This window comes from Marmota marmota, unplaced genomic scaffold, assembly GCF_001458135.2.
Source record: "Marmota marmota marmota unplaced genomic scaffold, marMar, whole genome shotgun sequence".
In the NCBI taxonomy this organism is placed as follows: domain Eukaryota; kingdom Metazoa; phylum Chordata; class Mammalia; order Rodentia; family Sciuridae; genus Marmota; species Marmota marmota.
Window position 1 is genome coordinate 45,421,582 of NW_026000005.1, and position 20,779 is coordinate 45,442,360.

General features: G+C 41.3%; 1 protein-coding gene across 2 annotated transcripts in view; it reads left to right on the forward strand.

The window, feature by feature from the left end:
• Positions 1-20,779, forward strand: part of Fbxo36 (F-box protein 36) — a 71,963-nt gene that overhangs the window by 34,484 nt on the left and 16,700 nt on the right. For both annotated transcript variants that reach the window (XM_015481498.2, XM_048808699.1), the window contains exon 2: positions 7,590-7,698. In XM_015481498.2, the coding sequence (XP_015336984.1) occupies positions 7,590-7,698 (109 nt within the window). The remainder of the gene's footprint in view (positions 1-7,589; positions 7,699-20,779) is intronic.

Here is a 20,779-nt window from a genome sequence, read left to right on the forward strand (position 1 = left end):
AATTTAGCGAGGCCCTATCTCAAAATAAAAAATGAAAAGGGCTGGGGATGTAGCTCAGTGGTAAAGCACCTCTGGATTCAAGCCCCAGTACCAAACAAAACCAAACCAAAAATAAGGACCTGCTCCTTCTGAACAAGGAAGTAAACCACAGAAGAAATTCAGTTTATTTCATTCTCATTTCAGCCTCAGTCCCAGTACTGCCAAAATTAATTAATTAATTAATGTTCATAATTCATTTTAGGAAAATAATACCCTTTTCACCTCTTGGAATGCCAGTACTGTGTGAGCTTGTTTCTCCACTTCTCAGTAAATTGTTCAGATAAGAAGATCTTTCTTCACCTAATAAAAGTTCTAATTTCATAAATTCTCCAGGTCATAGTATCTCAATCCCATTACATGTAATCCCCTAATTATACAGGACCTTCAAAACAGGGGAAAAGCTGGGTGTGGTGGCGCACAGTTATAATGTAATGTCAGAGGCTTGGGAGGGTGAGGCAGGAGGACTGTGAGTTCAAAACCAGCCTCAGCAATTCAGGGAGGCCCTAAACAATCCAGTGAGACCCTGTCTCTAAAGAAAAAAAAAAAAAGGCTGGGTTGTGCCTCAGTGGTTAAGTGCCCTCTGGGTACAATCCCAGGTACCAAACAACAAACAAACAAACAAACCCAGAAAAATTTGACCTTGTAGCATAACAGTAGTTTGGCAAGGGAAAGAAGAGCTGGGACAAGCAGTTTGCATACTAAATTACAAATATGTTTTCTAGACTTGGAAAGATGCAGAATACCCCACTTAGTATGTGGTACCTGACAAGTCACTCTAATGTTTTATGAGCAAATTATTAATTGGATGTATAGATGATTCTTTTCAATTATGTAGTTAGAAAAATATTTATAAAGATGATTTTAAAAATAAATAACAGATCTGAGTGCAAAGCTGAAATAAATATTTTCAGAGAATATGACTAGGAAAGTAAACTTTAGTGAAATGTGTGTGTGGTGGGGAGGGGTACTGGGGAATCAGACCCAGGTACATTTTATCATTGAGCTACTTCTCAGGTCCTTATTTATTTATTTATTTATTTATTACTGGAGATTGGACCCAGGGGCACTTATCCACAGAGCCATATGCCCCTCCCTTTTTAAACATTTTACTTAGAGACAGGGTCTTACTGAGTTGCTTAGGGCCTTGTTAAGTTGCTGAGGCTGGCTTTGAACTCGAGATCCTCCTGACTCAGCCTCCGGAGCTGCTGGGATTACAGGCATGCGCCACCGTGCCGGCTTTATTTTTTGTTTTGATATAGGCTCTTGCTAAGTTGCCAAGGCTGTCCTAGAACTTGCATTCTTCCTACCTCAACCTCCCAAGTCACTGGGATTACATGTGTATACCACTATGCCTGCAAAGTATAATTATGGTTGAATATTGTTAGTGAATAAAAAAGAAGATTGGTGGGGGGGCAGCTAGAGAGAGAGACATGAGGATTGAACCCAGGGCCTCACACATGCTAGGGAAGCAATCTACCACTGAGCTATAGCCATTTTTTAAATTTTAGGACCAGGTCTTGTTAAATTGCCCAGGCCTGGCCTTAAACTTGTGATCCTCCTACCTTATCCTCCTGAGTAGCTGGGATCATGGTCATGCACCACCATGCCAGAATGGAGGGTTCTTATCTCAGCATTTGCAGCTGAATTTGTTGGTATAAATATGAAGCACTGGTACATGAGTGAACAGAAGGAAGGAAGGAGGACATATGTGGAGCACCCTCTCTGTGCCTGGCATTGTGCAAGACACTGGATATGTCATCTGTCATCCCTCCAAATCCAGTGAGCTGGGCACCACCATCATTTCCATTATGGAGATGAGGAAACTGAGGCCAGAAGAGATGAAGCAGTTTGCCCAAGGGAAGTGAAAGACTCCAGGGTCTAAACCCAGACTCATCTAACCCCTAGAGGCTACACTTTGCCCCAGTAACAGGATTTCCAATGGAGAGATAGTAATGGGAGTGTCACAGTCTTAAGCCTGGGTGTGGAGGAAGGAGGTGTGCATTTCCCAACACGCTCAGCTGGCCCCATGTTTTCCTATTGCCTCCTTGTGAGCTGCTCTCTGGTGGTGCCGCAGTCTGTCTGGGCACAAATAACTGAGCCGCCAAAAAGCCTTGTAGGTTCAAACAGCAACTCTTTATTCCCGAACTCTCATCGACCTCTACACACACTTCCCGGGAACATACTCCCTCCACCAGGCTCTGCCGCCAATTCTCCAGGAACCCTGCGAGAACTCAATGGGAACTCCAAAGTAGTTGGCAAGGCAGCAGGATCCGCCCTAATCCCAGAGCCGCCCTAATCCCGGAGCAGGGTCACCTTTCAACCATTCCCTCCAGCAAAATGCCAGGTGTCATTCCGACTAAATTGTGGCTCTCAACATGGTGGGGAATGTCAGGGGCCTTCACTGAGTTAACAGCCCTGCCTCCTCATCCTGCTGAAATGTCATTTGGGCAGAGGAGGTACACGGAGATTCATGAGGAGTCTAAGACCCCTCTTAAAAGTAAGCTCAATTAGCAAGATTATTAAAAAGTTTTACTGGAAATATTTAAGTCTAAAAGTATGCTAAGTATATACTTTTTAAAGAATTCTACCCCTGGCCACATGATTTCTATTAGGGTACCAAATATTGGAGAGTCATCTATGTCACCTATAGTAAGGCAAGTGTCCTATCATGAGACCGGTGGCTGGCCCTCCTGGGGAGTGTGAGGCACAGACTCAAGGTCAACCACTGCTGGGAGAGAGGAGCTCTTGCAGGTTGTCTGATCCCACCACCATTGGTTTCTTTACCCATGAAAGGACAATCTTGCATGGCTCACAGGAGGTTGGGAGAATTCATGAAACCCCGGGGCGAGTACAGTGAACTCTGTGTTCCATCCAGAGGTAAACAGTCTTGCAGACCTGGCAGGGAGCTCCTCTGTGGCTTTTCTTGCAGGCGTGCTAACAAGACATTAACAGAACAGTTGCAGTCAATAAGATCCAAAATGTGTAAAGCAGTACTGACAAGTTTTCAAAATAGAGATGAAATATACGAATACAACTTTGCATGTGTATATAACTTAAAATATGCTAATACCATAATCGATGCTACCTTTTTACGAGTACTGGGGGGTAATTCTTAGAGTTGAGCTCACTTCAAGCTGCATCTGTCATCTGTTGTGTGACACAGTTCACTTACTGCCACAACTAATGTTCCTTCCTCCTGCATAATAAATATTTTCTTTTCACTATTTGGATCAGTCATGCATATACTTTTGAGCCCTTTACCAAATGATCATTAACATCGTTCTGTGTTATTCTTTTTCTTTTGTTTCTTTTTTTGTGGTGCCGGGGATTGGACTCAGTACTCTAGCACCGAGCTACATGGGAGCCCTCTCTTTTTTCTTTTCTTTCTTTATTCTTTTATTTTGAGACAGCATCTCACTAAATTCCTGAGGCTGGCCTTGAACTTGCAATCCTTCTGTCTCAGCCTCCCAAGTCACTGGGATTACAGTGCTATTTTTCTACAAGTTATTTTGTTGTTTGCAGAGTGTTCTCTGCATCATCTAATGTGAGATAGTTACTTAACTAGTCCCACCTATTGAGCCTTGGGTAGATTCTTATTACTCATTATCATAATCCAGCTATGATAACCATCCATTTATTTATTTATTTATTTTTAAAATATTTTTAAAAATTTTTTTTAAGAGAGAGAGAGAGAGAGAATTTTTTAATATTTATTTTTTAGTTTTCGGCGGACACAACTTCCTTGTTTGTATGTGGTCCTGAGGATCAAACCCGGGCCGCACGCATGCCAGGCGAGCGTGCTACCGCTTGAGCCACATCCCCAGCCTTTTATTTATTTTTTGAAAGTATTTATTTTTTAGTTTTAGGTTGACACAATATCTTTATTTCATATTTATGTGGTGCTGAGGATCGAACCCAGTGTCTCATGCATATCAGGTGAGCACTCTACCACTGAGCCACTACCCCAGCCCCAATAACCATCCTTTTAAAAATGTTGTACACATCTCTGATAAATCTTTTATAAAATGTTGGTTGTTTTCTGATAAAATTCCATAGGATAAATTCTTAAAATAGAATTGCTACATCCAGGGGAATTAATATTAGTTGGGCACTGTAGCTCTTACCTGTGACCTCAAAGACAGGTGGCAAAGCAGGATGATCACAACTTTGAGGCTAGCCTGGGCAATTTAGCAAGACCCTGTCTCAAAAATAAAAATAAAGGGCTGGGGAGGTAGTTCAGTGGTAGAGTGCCTGCCTATCATGCAGAGGCCCTGGGTTTGGCCCCAGCACTGAAAAACAAAAAACACTGAAGGAGTATAAAGGTTGGGTAATATGTCCAAAACTGTAAGGAAATCCACGCCCTTCATCATACTGAGGATCTTACCCAGGACCTTACTCATGCTAGGCACACTGAGAAATTTTTTTTCCCTTCCTTCCTTCCTTCCTTCCTTCCTTCCTTCCTTCCTTCTTTCTAGGATCTCACCAAGTTGTCCAGCCTGGCCTCAAACTTGCACCCCTCCTGCCTCAGCTTCCCTAGTCTCTGGGATTACAGGTGTATGCCAACACACCCAGCTCCTCTCAGTGATTTTTAGGGGCTCTCAGTTTCCCTTGTCCTCACCAAAATAGTGTTTTATCACTTACCAAAAAAAAAAAAAAAATTTGTTACCAAGCTAAGAGAAAGTAAATGGCTCAAGATATCCATTTTCCTCTTTTGATAAGTGCATTATACAGGACATACCCAAGTCTTGACAAGGCTGAATTGTGAGTCTGAATCTTCATTGCAGAGCAAGGAGGATTCTGGTTCTAGCCAGCCAGCTTCCTTAGGCAGGTGATGTATTCCTGATAATTTGCTTTAAACACCCCAGGGGAGCCTGTGGGAAGCTTGTGTGTGCTTAACCTGAACCCAAGCCCCAGAGGTCTTCCCTCCAGAGAGCATTATGACAAGCACTGTAAATAACTGTCTCCTGAGTCAGGCTCAGAGGCTGGTTAATTACATAAGGAATGTGGGGTGAAGTCAATAGGATGTGCACAACCCTCTCTGCCCGCCATTGAATATCTCGAGAGGTGAGTCTGCAACACCTCTCTGGAGAATCACGTTTGGCTCTAGAACTCTTTTTTTTTTTTTCCAGAACCCCCGCCCCCAACCAAGTATTTTGCTGCTTGCTCTGGATCAGCAGGTTTAGCTGATCCTTTAATTATAACATGGGGACACCTGCCTCAGGGAGAAACTTCTGCAAAGGTTGCTGGACAGCACCTGGGGGAATGGTGAAAGGGGGGTCTCTGCTGAACTTTCAGAAATGATTTTGGGCTCTTGTGATACCTCCGTGGCACTGTCGTTCTTGAGGTGGAATTCAGTCTGAGACTTGTGCTCACTGTCATAAGACACCTAGCAGTAAGGTGCGGGGGAGGGAGACAGGTTCGTTCTAACCTCTCTGAAACTTTGCTCATTTGCAGGATGGTTGTAAGAAATGGACTAAATTATCATAATTGTTATTAATATAAGAGAGAGATTTAGTGATAATTGGGATTGAAGCCAGGGGTGCTGTACCACTGAGCTATGTCCCCAGATCTTTTTATTTTATGTTTTGAGGCAGGGTCTCACTAAATTGCCAAGACTGGCCTCAAACTGGCCATCTTACTTCAGTCTTTGAGTTGCTAGGATTATAGGGGTGTGCCTGGCTGGACTACATTATTTTTACTTCCCAGTCCCCCCCAAAATTCTAGATTGCCAGGTGCAGTGGTGAACGCCTATGATTCCACAGACTTGGAAGATTGAGGCAGGAAGATGGCAAGTTCCAGGCCAACCTTAATAACTGAGTGAGACCCTGTCTCAAAATAAAACAATAAAAAGGGCTGGAGATGTAGCTCAGTGGTAGAGCAACCCTGGGTTCAACCCCCAGTAATGAAAGAAACAAAACCCCCAAACAACATGAAAACCCCATGGGCTTTAGCTCCAGACTGCCTGGTGTCTTCATTCAATAGAAAGGAAATATCTTTATAAAATTTAATATTAATATTTAAGAGAAAGAAAGTTATACTGCAGGGAGATGAAATGAATCGTCCAGGACTACGTTGCTCCACAATGCATGCAGTTTCTACTGGAATCGCCCTCATTATAGACTGAACTGTCTGCCCTCCACACTCATTTTTTGTTTGTTTGCTTGGAGTACTGGGCGTTGAACTCTGGGCTAGGCAAGCACTTTACCACTTGGCTACACCCCCAGCCCATTCAGTTTTATTCTGAGGCAGGGTCTCACTCAGCTGCCCAGGCTGGCTTGGGACATGCAGTCTTCCTGCCTCCTCCTCTGTCGCTGTGATTACAGACCTGCACACAGGGCAGGCTCCCCACCTCCAAGTCCTTACGCGATGCCCTGACCCCCAATGTGACGGTACATCCCACCTTTCCTCTTATGTCATCATCAAAGTGCAGAAAACGGCTGTTTCTGAAATTGGTGGAAGTTCTGTCACCTCACTTCACTACCCTGCTCCACTCTTGGTTTAAAAACATGACCAAAGCTGAGTCTGTTCCAAGGGGCTTTCACCAGGCCCAGGAGTTGACACCACCATGAAATCAATAAAGAACAGAGTGCAGCCCATGCCATGGGAATGAGGTTTGCTTCAGATGAACAAAATTCTCAGAGGAGTCAAACACACTATTCCCAGATCTGTTACTAAGAAGTGTTCGTGTGTGACACATTTTCATGCATCACACAAAGCACAACGGTGTTTTTTCTGCCCCTATTCATGTAACTGTCATGCTCTCTGAGGGATTTATCCATCATCTTGTCTGCCCTGTTGCCTGGGAAGGAAATAGGAGAGCCAAGCAATTACTTTGGAACTGGTTCCTCAAGTTAAAGAATCTCTGTTCTCAAGAACACAACAATTTGGCACTGGGTGATTTCATCAATTGACCTGATAGATTTTGTTTTTCAGCACTATGTATTGAAGCCAGAGATACTCTAACACTGAGGTACACCCCCAGCCCTTTCTATTTTTTATTTTGAAGCAGGATTTCAGTAAGCTTCCGAGGCTGGCCTTGAACTTGTGATCCTCCAGCCTCAGCCTCCTAAATAGCTGGGATTATAGCCACGACCCATAATGCCCTGATTCCATTGTTTTTTGTTTTTGGTACTGGGGATTGAACTCAGGGGCACTTGACCACTGAGCCACATCCCCAGCCCTATTTTGTATTTTATTTAGAGACAGAGTCTCACTGAGTTGCTTAGCACCTTGCTTTTGCTGAGGCTGGCTTTGAACTCACTATCCTCCTACCTCAACCTACTGGAGCCACGGGATGACAGGCCTGCACCACTGCACCCAGCTCCACAGTGATCTTTCAAAACCCCAAACATAGCATAGCTGCTAGGATTGGAATCAGTCCCCCTCCCACCTTTGGTTGTATATAGACACAATGCCTTTATTTATTTAATTTTTATGTGCTCCTGAGGATAAACCCAGTGCCTCACATGTGCTAGGCGAATGCTCTACCTTGGAGCCACAACCTCAACCCTGGAATCAGTTTTAACCTGTCACTTTCTCTTCAATTGCAGATAATTTTTAGATGGTGGAAGATATCTCTGAGAAGTGAGTATCGATCATCAAAACCTGGAGAAACAAAAGAAACTCATGAAGACTTCCTAGAGAATTCACACCTTCAAAGTAAGGAAGGGACATATTATGTACTTATTGCTGTTAAGTTCTCTATGGTTAGTGATAGATTTTTATATATTTATGGCACTGGGAATTGAAACCAAGACCTTGCACATGGTGGGCAAGTGCTCTACTGCTCTATGCCAAACCCCAGTGATAGTTTTTTTGTTTGTTTTTGTTTTTGAAATACTGGAGTTGGAACCCAGGGCTTCATTCATGTGATACGATAGCTTTACCTCTGAGCTACATCCCCAGTCCAGTGATCGATTTTTGTCAGAGAAATATCAAATAAATCATCTTTTGAAATACTGATATACAATTAATATAGAATATTGTATTCTTAAAAAGCAGAAAATTGTTAAAATATCCTGAAATTTCTTTGGGGAAAAATCTTAAAGTTTTTAAGATTCCATATTAACATGGATTCCATTAAGGAAGTCAATTTTTTTTTTTTTTTTTTGCTATAGTTTTTTAAAATGGGTTTCCTAGCCTGGGGTTTTAGCTAATTTTCTCGTTGCTGTGACTAAATGACCCGACCAGCACAACCGCAGAGCAGGAAGAGTTTATTTAAAGGCTCACAGTTTCAGAGGTGAGCCTCTCAGTCCATAGAAGGCCAGCCCCATTCCTCCAGGATCAAGATGAGGCGAACATCATGGAGGAAGTGTGTGGCAGAGGGAACCAGCTCACAAGATGATCAGAAAGCAGAGAGAGACGCCACTCTCCAGATACAAAATATATACCCCATAGCCACACCCCCAATTAACCATTCCCTCCAGCTATGCCCTAACATTTCAATTACCGTTTAATCCCTATCTGGGGATTAATTCACTGATTGTGTCAAGATTCTCACAACCCAATCAGTTTTCTTCTGAACCTTCTTGCATTGTCTCACATGAGAGCTTTTGGGGCACACCTCACATCCAAACCATAACACATACATGTATGACAATATAACAGTACATGCTTGTAATGCCAGTGATTCAGGAGGCTGAGGCAGGAGGATTGTAAGTTTTAGGCTAGCCTGAGCAATTTAGCAAGACCCTCTCTCAAAATAAAAAAAAAAGTACTGGGGATGTAGTGTAGTGGTAAAGCACCCCTGGGTTCAATTTCACATATCAGAAAAATAAATTAAAATAAAATAAAATTAATTAATTAAATATAATGTAGAATGGTCCTTTAGTTAAAAATATATTAAAAGGTTATTTGAAAACTTAATGAAATTATCAAATTCTTGAACTCTTCTGTATCTTGCTGGTCATTTAAAATCTGTTTCTAAGAAAGTAGAGATTTTAAAAAATGAATAAAATGAAATTCCCATTTATTTATTTATTTTTTTCCTTTCTGACCTCAAGCATGCTGGGTAAGTGCTGTACCACTGAGCTCCACCCCAGCCCTCTGTTTCTTTTAATATCAAGATTTTTCTGGGGCCGGGGATGTGGCTCAAGCGGTAGCGCGCCCATCTGGCATGCGTGCGGCCAGGGTTCGATCCTCAGCACCACATACAAACAAAGACGTTGTGTCCTCCGAAAACTAAAAAATAAATATTAAAATTCTCTCTCTTTAAAAAAAAAAAACAACAACAAAAATAAAGATTTTCTGGAGGAGTAGTTCTAATTAAGTAGAACATTAGAGTAAGTAATAGAAATTTCTTTCCAATTTCCCTTTTCCTTTTTTTCTTCCTATTAAAAGATAAACGTAGGCACATGTTAAAATTTTATCAAGTTTATTTGAGTAGACAGAAATTCACGAATTGGGTGGTGCCAAACCACAAGCAGTTTGGCTCTAACCAAGAGGGCAGAAAGGGAAAACTTTTATAAGGTGTTCATAGAGGTAAAATATGGAAAATATTTTACTAGTTTAAGTGGAAAGTCCCAGTTAGAGGTTAGTTGGTGGTTTCTGATTTGTAAATTCTCCAGTTAGACATTAGCTGGCAGTTTCTGATTGGTTGACCTCACATTTTGTTTTCCTGGGCTGTGACCCTTCATTCCCAGTTGGGTTTCAGTTTGCTTAGGTATGAATTCCAGGCACTGGAGCTATCTTAGCCTAATGGCCTCCCAGTTATTTTAACCTCCGTCAATTTGAAAGTTTCAAACATAAAAAGAAGGCAGAGTTTTTTCTTTCATGGCTTTCAAGTACCTGTAACCCAGTCTAAACAATGCACAACATGTGACCAAATAAGCTATGAATGAGCCCTGGGTTATTTTGAAGCAAATCCCAGTTGTTACATCATTTCCTCTTAAGCTGCTTCAGTATATGTTTCTATTTTTATCTATTTATATCTATCTATCTACTTATCTATCTATTGTGCTAGGGATCAAACCCGGGGGCACTTTACCACTGAGCTACATCCCCAGGCCTCTGATTATGTTTTTAAAGTTTGAGACAGGATCTCGCTAAGTTGCTGACAGTCTTATTAAATTGCTAAAGCTGGCTGTAAACTTAGGATACTCCTGCTTCAACCTTGAGTTACTGGGATTACAGGCATGTGCCACTGTGCTTGGCTCATTATGTATCTCTAAAGGAACTCTTTTCAACTAAACTCTAATAATTTTTCCTTAATACTAAAATTCTAAAACTAGAAGTCACTCTAGAAATTCTTATTAGTCATAGTTAGCAATGGTATGAATATCAAGTACTTTGTTTGAATGTTCTCATTTTATTGTTATAATATCTCTGTAAGATAATGAGATAATGAGATTTAGAACAGATGTGACTTTTCAAGGTCTTATAGGGAAATATTGACGTCACCAAGATTAAGCATGGAAAGTCAAAAAGTCAAGTATAGTAGTCAATGGTGATGGTGATGATGATGATGATGATGATCTACTGGTAGTAATAGGAGTAGAACCCAGAACCTCACACATGTTAGGCAAGCACTTTACCTCTGGACTAAATCCCCAGTCCTTTTAAAATTTTTAAATTAATTAATTAATTTGGTACCGGGGATTGAACTCAGGAACACTTAATCTCTGAGTCACATCCCAACCCTTTTTATTTTATTATTTTTTTTAAATTTTGAGACAGGGTCTTACTGAGTTGACTAGGGCCCCACTAAATTGCTAAGACTGGCTTTGAACTTGCAATCTTCCTGCCTCAGCCTCCTGAGTCACTGGGGTTACAGATGTGTACCATCATGCTCAGCTTAAAATTTTATTTTGAAACAGTGTCTTGAAATAAAAATTTGATACTGAGGATTGCACTCAGGGGTGCTTTACCACTTAACTACATTCCCAAATCCTTTTTATTTACTTGGTTTTTTATTATTTTGAGACAAGGTCTTGCTAAGTTGCTGAGGATCTCACTAAATTGCTGAGGCTGGCCTTGAACTTGTGATTCTCCTGCTTCAGCCTCTTGAGTTGCTGGGATTGTGTATCACCATGTACCAATTCAGTACCATAATGGAATAGACTATTAGAAGGTGGTAAACCATGTAGGATGGGGTCTACCTGGAAGAATTAGGTCACTGGGAGTCATGCTCTGGAAGGGTTTATGTCTCTCCTCTGTTTTCTATTTGCTAAGAGGTGAGACACCTTCCCCTGCCACACCTTTCTGCCAAGATGTACTGCTCACCATAGGCCCAGAAACAGGGGCCAGCTGACATGGACTGAAATATTTGAAACCATGAGCCAAAACAAATCCTTCCTCCTTGAAGTTGATTTTCTCAAGTGTTTTTTCACAGAAATGTAAAGCTGACTAACATAGAAAATTGGTACCAAGAAGTAAGGCTGTTGTGACTTTGCCTGACCATGTGATGTAAAAGTCTTCAGAGCTGATTTGTGGGGGCAGTTTGGAAAGGTTTGGAGATGCAGTAATAGAAGCCCTAAAATGTTGTAAGAAGAGCTTAATAGATGATTCTGGAGTGATTTCGGAAGACCAGAATGCTGATAGGAATGCAGACAGTAAAGACTGTGCTCATGAGACTTCAGATGAAAATTAGGACTTTAAAGAGAATTAGACTAGAAACCATTCATGTTACATTTTGACAAAGAATTGGTCTACATATTATCCATTTCCTGAGACTTTGTTCAAAGCTAAGTTTAAAGGTGACAGTCTAATCTGGTAGAGGAAACTTCAAGGAAGCACAGCATTCAGGTAGTAACATGGATATTGCTAGCTGCTTTTAGCCAGGTTTACTGTGAGAACAAAGAGAAAAAAAAAAAATCAGGGGCACTTGGCCACTGAGCCACATCCCCAGCAGATCAGAAATATTTGAAAAACTTAGCAGGATGCAGCAGCACATGCCTGCAGTCTCAGCAACTCAGAAGACTGAGGCAGAAGATTTCCAAGTTCAAAGCCAGTCTCAGCAATTTAGCAAGACCCTCAGCAACTTAGTGAAACCTTGTCTCAAAATAAAAACTAGAAAATTCTGGGGATTTAGCTCAGTGTTAAAGTGCCCCTGGATTAAAGTTTCAGGAAAAAAAAAAAAAAAACAAAGATTTGAAAAACTTGCAGTTTGGTCACAAAAGGAGTATGTTTAAAGTTAAGTCTAAGGAAGAAATAGTTGCTGAAGAAATTAGTGCAACTAAAAAGAAGCAAGGCTGGGCACATCGGCACACACCTGTACTCTCAGTTATTCTTTGGGTATGAGGTGGTCCCCTAAAGCTCCTATGTTAATTCAGGAGGTGAAATGATTAGATTACGAAAACCGTACCTAACCAGTGGACTCATCAAAGTCTTTAGGATTTAAAATGTAAACTCATTTGAAAGACTTTGTCTCAAAAACACAACTCCAGGGCAAGCGGGTCGCCCGAGGCCACCTATGAGTTTATTTCTTCAGGATCCTGCACTGTGTTCAGCTGCCCAGGCACTCAGACACCGTGGCAGCCATGGCCCAAGTAGGCTACTTTGACATCATCCACTGGTTTTGCAGGCACAAAGAATGCAAGAGTTGCAGCTCCTGGAGACTTCCACGAAGAGGCACAGCTCTCCTTCTCTGTACTGGAGACTGAACCCACAGTGCTGAGCTACGTCCCCAGTCTTTTTCTTTCTTTTTTTTTTTTTTAATTTTAGTCAGTATCTTGCTAAGTTACTAAGGGTTTCTCTGAGTTGCCGAGACTGTCCTGGAACTTGTGATCCTTCTGCCTCAGCCTCTCGAGGTGCTGGGAGCCACCACACTTGCCTTCCACTGAGATTTCAAAGGAAGACCTGGGAGGCGGAGCAATGTGTGTCAGGGTGGAGCCTCGCAGGCAGTCCCTAAGAAGGCAATATGTGGAGCTCTGGGAGTGAAGCTGCAGCTGCATGGTGAACCCAGAAAGTGAGAGCCTCCAGGAATGCGGAACATCTGCTGAGGACAGCTACAGGCAACAGGCAGAGCCAGGACCGGAGAGGGGTCTGTGGCCTGCAGGTAGCATGGCCACACAGGCAGGGCAGCCTCGGTGGTTTGGAGCCCACATCTTCCTACCATATGCCCTGGAGCTGGGCTTGGAGCTACAGGATTTACTGTTTGGTCTGGTTTGGGTCCATCTCTCCTTTCTGTGCCCATTCCTCATTTTTTTGCAGTGTGTGTCAGGGTGGAATATTTACCCTGTGCCTATCCCACCATTGTATGCTGGAAACAGGTGACTCACCTTGTGAGTTTTACAGAGGCTCACAGCTGAGAATTGCCTCCAGTTTCAGAGGAGACTTTATACTTGGACTTTTCTATTTTGGGGGGGAGGTGGATACTGGGGATTGAAATCAGGGGCACTCGGCCACTGAGCCACATCCCCAGCCCTATTTTGCGTTTTATTTAGAGACAGGGTCTCACTGAGGTGCTTAGTGCCTCAATTTGCTGAGGCTGGCTTTGAACTCGCTATCCTCCTGCCTCAGCCTCCCGAGCTGCTGGGATTACAGGCAGGTGCCACCATGCTGGGCTAGACTTGGACTTTTGAGCAGTGCTGGAATGTTAGGATTATTGGGACTCAGGGAGATTGACTGAGTGTGTTTTACATAATGAGATAAGTATGAGCCTTTGGGGGCTGTTTTAGTCAGCTTTTTCAGTGGTGTGACTAAAATATCTGACCAGAACAATTGTGGAGGGGGAAAAGTTTATTGGCGCGCTGACAGTTTTAGAGGTCCATTTGCGGCTGGCTGTGTTCCTCTGGACTTTAGGGGAAGCTCAACATCATAGCGGAAGAGTAGGGCAGAAGGAAGCAGTACACATGATGTTCAGGAAGCAGACAGACTCTACTCACCAGATCCAAAACATACACCCCAAAGGCACCTCCCCAGTGACCCACTTTCTCCAGCAGCACCCTCCCCACCTGTAATTACCACTCAGTTAATTCCATCAGGGGATTAATTCACTGATTTGGTTAAGACTCTCATAACCCAATCATTTTTGCTCTAAACCTTTTGCATTGTCTCACATATGAGCTTTTGGAGGACACTTCAACTCCAGACCATAACAGGGGCCATGTTACAGTTTGAATCTGTAATGTCCCTCAAAGGCTTATGTGATGAAAGCTTGGTCCCCAATGCAGCGATGTTTAGAGGTGGGGCTTTTGGGGAAGTGATTGGATCATAAGGACTCCAACCTCCTCAATGGATTAATCCACTGATGGAATACTAGCCAACGGATTGTTGATAGGTTATGGAAAATGTAGGAAGTAGACCTACTTGGAGGTGGTATGTCTTTGCGGTTGTGCCCTGGGGAATTTTATCTTTTCTCTAGCCCCCTTATCTCCCTCTCTGCTTCTTGGCTACCATAAGATGAACATGCTCTTTCACCATAAGGTACTGTCACATCACAGGCCCAGAAATCATGCAGCCAGCTGACCATGGACTGAAACCTCTGAAAGTATGAGGCAAAATAAATATTTTTTCCTTTAAGGTTTTCTCAGGTATTTTGTCACAGCAATGATAAACTGACTTATCAGATAAAGGTCTGGATTGATTGCTTCCAATATCATTATTATGTGTACAATATCATGAATTCCTATAGCAAGAGTTTATAAAACTCACTGGCTGCAAAAGAACCATGTTGTGGAAAGACTGTCCATTTCTGATTGAATAAAAATCAGGCCAGGCATGCTTTAAATTATGGAATAGACATGTTTCTGTACAGATAGGTATAAAGTAACCCATATTAGCCAGGTGCGCAGGCACACATCTATAATTCCAGCAACTCTGGAGGCTGAGGCAGGGGGATCACAAGTTTGAGACTAGCTTTGGCAACTTCGTAAGATTCTGTCTCAAAATAAATATTAAAAAGCTTGGGGATATAGCTCACTGATAGAGCACCCCTAGGTTCAATATCCAGTACTGAAAGAAAAAAAAAGTCATTCATACACTACAAAGTATATAGAACTGTTGTTATGGTGATTAAGAATGTTGCTTAATATAAACTACCTTGATTAAAACCCACTAAATATGTGACCATAGGCAAATTATTTAATCTTTTTAAGTCTCCGTTTTCTCAACTATTGATAATGAAAATAATGACAGTATCTACTTTATAGGGTATTTATAAGGATTAAATGAAGTGCTTAGAATCTGCCTGGAATATAGTAAGTACTCAGTTAATTCTAGCTATAACAGTTGTTAAAAATCTTAAAGTGAAGATTCTCCCTTACCAGATCCTTTCACTAGAGAGATCCATTATAAGCATTTGAGTTCTTTCTGTTTGAATGTGTGTATGTGTTTATAAAAATATATTTTATATTTCATTAAGTTGTTTTTATACTTTATTGTTATTGTACATGAACAAGTAGCCCATTCTTTTCTAAGAATGTATGGTATTCTACTGTACAAATATGCAATCCTCATTTGATAATTATTTTCAGATGGTCTTTTAGTTTTGCTGTCCATACAGAAGCCTTTAGGTGAACTCTGTGCCGTGTGTATCTGCACACTTAATTAAATCACGTAGATTCTTACGTGTGGAGTGGTTAAATCCAAAGCTCCATACATTATATGTCTTGGTGGATTTTATCTAAGGGTGAACTCCTGAAGACCTTGCATAATTCAAGTCTGACTTGATGAAGGGTGATGTTTCTGTTAACCAGCTCCATGGCACTGCTGTGGGATGTGGCACATTTGCCTTCTACAGTGCATTTGACCTTTATAATTATGCCAGCTTCATGCTATTTTTGAAAGAATTTTAAATTAAGCAACTTACATTATTTCAACATTACTGCCTAAGTATGAGGTTCATTAATATTTTGATGTCACAATATTTCAATTTTGAATAATTTAAAACTTACATAATGCCAGTCACTTAATATCTTCACAATTGTCCTCCCAGAAGTCTGCTGTATGCATTATATGTATGCATTATATTTTGTGCAATAGGAGGACATAGGTGTTTTCTTAGACCTTTGCCATTGTTAATTAGGTATTGCTATTCTTTTTAATCTTTTCCAATCAGATGGTAAAAATAGCATCATGTTTAATTAGCATTGTTATGGATAACCAGCAAGCTCAACATCCTGTCATGTTCAATTGCCATTTCTATTCCTTCTGTAATTTGCCTGTTTGTATCCTTTGTCCATTTGTCTCTGAAGTTTTAATCTTTTTTTTTTTTCCTGAGAACTTTAAAGATCCAAGGAAATGGCTGGGGACCCATTGTTCCATATTTGTAGATGCACCTGGCATAAAAAACGATTTGGCCAGTATCAATCCCCAGTATTTCCCTTTAGCCTTCCTCCTCCCGTCCCCGGCTCCTTCAATTTTCAGGAGATCCCCCTACCACCATCTTTCTGTTCCTTTTTCCTCTCTAGCTTCTATATATGAGAGAAAACTACAACCCTTGACTTTTTTAATTTGGCTCATCTCACTTAACATAATGTTCTCAAGTTCCTTTCATTTTTCTGCAAATGACACAATTTCATCATTCTTTCTAGTTGAATAAAATACTATTGTGTATATATATCCCACATTTTCCTTATTCATCCATTGATGGACACTTAGGCTGGTTCCATAATTTGGAAATTGTGGATTGTGCTGCTCTCAGCATAGATAGGTATGTATCATTACAGTATGCTGACTTTAATTCTTCAGTAAATACTGAGGAGTGGTATGGCTGGGTCATATGGTGGGTTCGTTCTTAGACTTTTAAGGAATCGCCATATTGATTTCCATAGTGGTTATACTTTTAATTTACAGTTCCATCTACAGTGCAAACGGATTCTTTTTCTCTACATCCTCTTCAGCATTTATTATTATTATTATTATTATTATTATTATTTATTTATTTATTTATTTTGGTACTGGACATTGAACCCAAGTACATTTTACCACAGAGCCACATCCCCAGCCCTTTTTTTTTAAATTTTATTTTTAAACAGGGTCTCAGTAAGTTGCTTAGGGCATCATTACATTGCCTTGAACTTCCAATCCTTCTGCCTTAAGCTCCCAAGTCACTTGGATTACAGGTGTGAGCCATTGTACCCAATGTTTTGTTTGCATTCTTAATGGCTGCCATTCTGACAGGAGCAATCAGAAATCTCAGTGCAGTTTTGATTTGCATTTCCCTAATGCCAGGATGTTGAACATATTTCATATATTTGTTGACCACTTTTATTTATTTATTTTATTTTTATTATTGCTTTCTTGGCACCAGGGATTGAACCCAGGGGCACTTAGCCACTAAGCCACATCCCCAACCCTTTTTATTTTTTATTTTGAGACAGGATATTGCTAAGTTCCTTAGGGTCTCGCTAGGTTGCTGAGGCTGGCTTTGAACTTGTGATCCTCCTGCCTCAGCCTTCCAAGTTGCTGGGATTAACAGGTCACCGTGCCCGGCCTCAGGCTCTTCTTTTAAAAGATATTTTATACAAATATACCATAATGAATCACTTACATAAATGATTAAAATGCACTAATTTAAAAATAATACTAGAAGGGACACAGGAGAACTGGCAAAGGAGTGGGGGAGAGGTGGGAAGAGATGGGAAGGATATGAGGAGTGATTTGGGGTATGAGATTGGTCAAATAATGCTAAGTGCTTATATGAACACGGCATAAGGAATCTCACTATTATGTATGACCATAATGTACCAATAAAATTTTCAGAAACAAATAAAGGAATTTGGTGGGAAGGTATGTGGGGATGACATCGGTGATCACGACATGCTTTCTGGTGGTCTGTCAAATCTCAGGATCTTTAGATTGTTTCCTTCTCCATTATCTGACCCATAGAACCATTGGGAAGCACCCTAGATCATAGACTTTGTATCTGCCTCCGATTAAGCTTTTCTAAAATTATGTGTAGTGATGGCTAATTGAGGGTGCAAAGGGCAGTTCTGTATGTGTGCGTGTGATACTGGGGTGTAAACCCGGAGGCACTTTACCAGTGAGCTACATCCCCAGCTCTTTTTAAAAATATTTTAAATTTTGAGACCAGGTTTCACTACGTTGCCCAGGCTGGTGTCAAACTTGCAATCCTCCTGGCTAAGGCAATTTTCATAGATGAATTTCCAGTAACTTTAAGATTGTGAATGAAGATTTGTGGATTTCCCAGAGATTTGGAGGCAGGCCTGGGAGAGAAAACTGGCTTGGGGAGAAAGGCCTGAGGAGCTTTGCACAAGGCCTCAGATTAAAGGTACCGTCTCCATGACCTTCTGTTTGTCTCCTGCCTCTCTTGTATTTCTGCTGTGCTACTCAGACCCGGTTCTTTCATTTCAGTGGCTTGGATTATAGGATTTATTGTACAAGAAGCCACAGTTTATTCAACCATTTCCCCCACTGAGGATAATTAGGTGACTTCTGCCTTTTGCAACAATAAATACTTCATTCAAAGTCAAGTGTGTAGAAGTGTATTGGTTGGATGGCAGGACGTCGGTGTTTACGTAAACGATAGTCTAGCCATCCCACGCTGCTCTGGAAGACCGTTGTTTCATAATCCAGGTTCCAGTGTGTACCTGTCCTGTCCAGGGCGGTTTTGCTCCCTTGCTCTATTTGGCTTCCATCAACTCTCCATTGCTTTAATTATCGTCTTCATATCTCCATAGGAAGGTGTTTTACCGTTCAGATGAATTCATTTCCTACCCTCATTGTCTTTTCTTTCTTTCTTTCTTTCTTTCTTTCTTTCTTTCTTTCTTTCTTTCTTTCTTTCTTTCTTTCTTTCTTTCTTTCTTTTTTTCTTTTCTTTTCTTTTCTTTTCTTTTCTTTCCTTCCTTCCTTCCTTCCTTCCTTCCTTCCTTCCTTCTTTCTTTCTTTGTCTGGGCGCCTAGGTGTTCCAACACTGCGATACCCTCAGGCCCAGCCATCTTGACCCTCTTAGCATCTTACACTCCTGTGTTTATTAGGCTTGTAAAAAAGTTTGCATGTTCTTTCTTTTTGTTATCTGTCTATTTTCAGTTTGTTTCATACACTAAAGTTACCTAAACTTCAGGAGGGATAAGAGTAAATGTAACACTTCACTACCATACTTCACTGGCAGAGACTTCCTAAAGTACTTCTGAGCATGCTTTGGGCATGTTTCCTTGGCATTTTAAAGTGTTCAAAACATATACCTCCAATATGTCATAGTCTTTTTTTCTTCCTAATTAAAAAAAAAAAAAAAAATCATTGCTTTTTGTTCTTGTTCTGCTGGTGGCCAGGGATTTTCCACCATGCCTACGGTTAAGGCTGCATTGTGACAGGTTAGTTTTCCCCCCAAGAAAGCCAATGCACTTTAGAAGTGCTCTGAATTGGAAGCTCTTGGAATTGAGGAGCAGCTTAAACAACCTCAGTGCCTTGAGAAAGCTGGACTAACCAGTTTTAGAGAGACTCCAATGGCTTGTCTTCCAAGCAGCACAATCAGGGCTTTCATGCGAAGCCAGCCCACACCTGCCAGCCGTTCTGGAATCAGAGAGCCCAGCCCCTGGGATCCCAGAGTTCTGCCTCTCCTCCAGGAGCCCAGGACTCTTGGCAGCTCCATCCCACTTACTCCAGAGGAACGTCCCAGGTTGAAGAGGGACTGTTGGGGATGCAGCCCTGGTAAAGATGTCCCTGGGTTCAATCCCCAGTACAAGAAAAAACGAAAAAGTACATTGGTAATCCTGGATTATTGGAGGAGGATCAGAAAAGACAAATAAGCAAAAGGAAGAAAATGAGTCACCACCCATATTTAACCACTGTTCAAATTTGAACATCTATTCTTCCAAACATGTTCCCTTCTTTAGTTATTCAGGGAGCTTGGGTAAGAAATCTTTTTTTTTTGATACCAGGGATTGAACCCAGGGGCACTTTACCACTGAGCCACATCCCCTAGCCCCTTTTTATATCTTGTTTAGAGACAGGGTCTTTCTGAGTTGCTTAGGGCCTCACAAAGTTGCTGAGGCTGGCTTTGAACTTATGATCCTCCTGCCTCAGCCTCCCCAGCTGCTGGGATCTGTCATCTGTGGTGGTGTTATTTATTTATTTATTTATTTTTGCCCCAGCCCTTTTTATTATTATTATTTTAATTTTGAGACAAGGTCTTGCAAAGTTGCCCAGGCTGCCCTTGATCTTGATCCTCCTGTCTTGGCCTCCCAAGTAGCTGAGATTACAGGCCTGCACCACACACCACCACACTCAGACCCTATGTGTTGTTTTAAATGCCTTTCCTCTTTACCTTTGTCATGCTTTACACATCGGGGTCATCTGAAAGAGGCAAAGAGAAAAATAGATGGATATTTTATAGATTTTTTTTTTTTTTTTTTGGTACTAGGGATTGAACTCAGGGGCACCCAGCCACTGAGTCACATCCCCAGCCCTATTTTGTATTTTATTCAGAGACAGGGTCTCACTGGGTTGCTTAGCGCCTTGCCATTCCTGAGGCTGGCTTTGAATTTGGTATCCTCCTGCCTTAGCCTCCCTAGCAGCTGGGATTACAGGCATATGCCACTGTGCCTGGCTATTTCATAGAATTTATTATAACTTTTGATGAATGTTTTTATACAGTTTTAGTTGTTTCCAAAGAAGTAGTTCATAAATAATCAACTAATACAATGGCCTACCTAAACACATCTGATATAGCAAACAAACAGGAGTTGGAGCCGTGGTGCAGCATGTAATACCTAGCTACTTGGAAGGTTAAGGCAGGAGGATTGCAAGTTTGAGACCAGCCTGGGAAACTTAGTGAGACCCTGTCTCAAAATTTAAAAAAAATAATAAAATAAAAAGGGTTGCGGATGGGGCTTAGTGG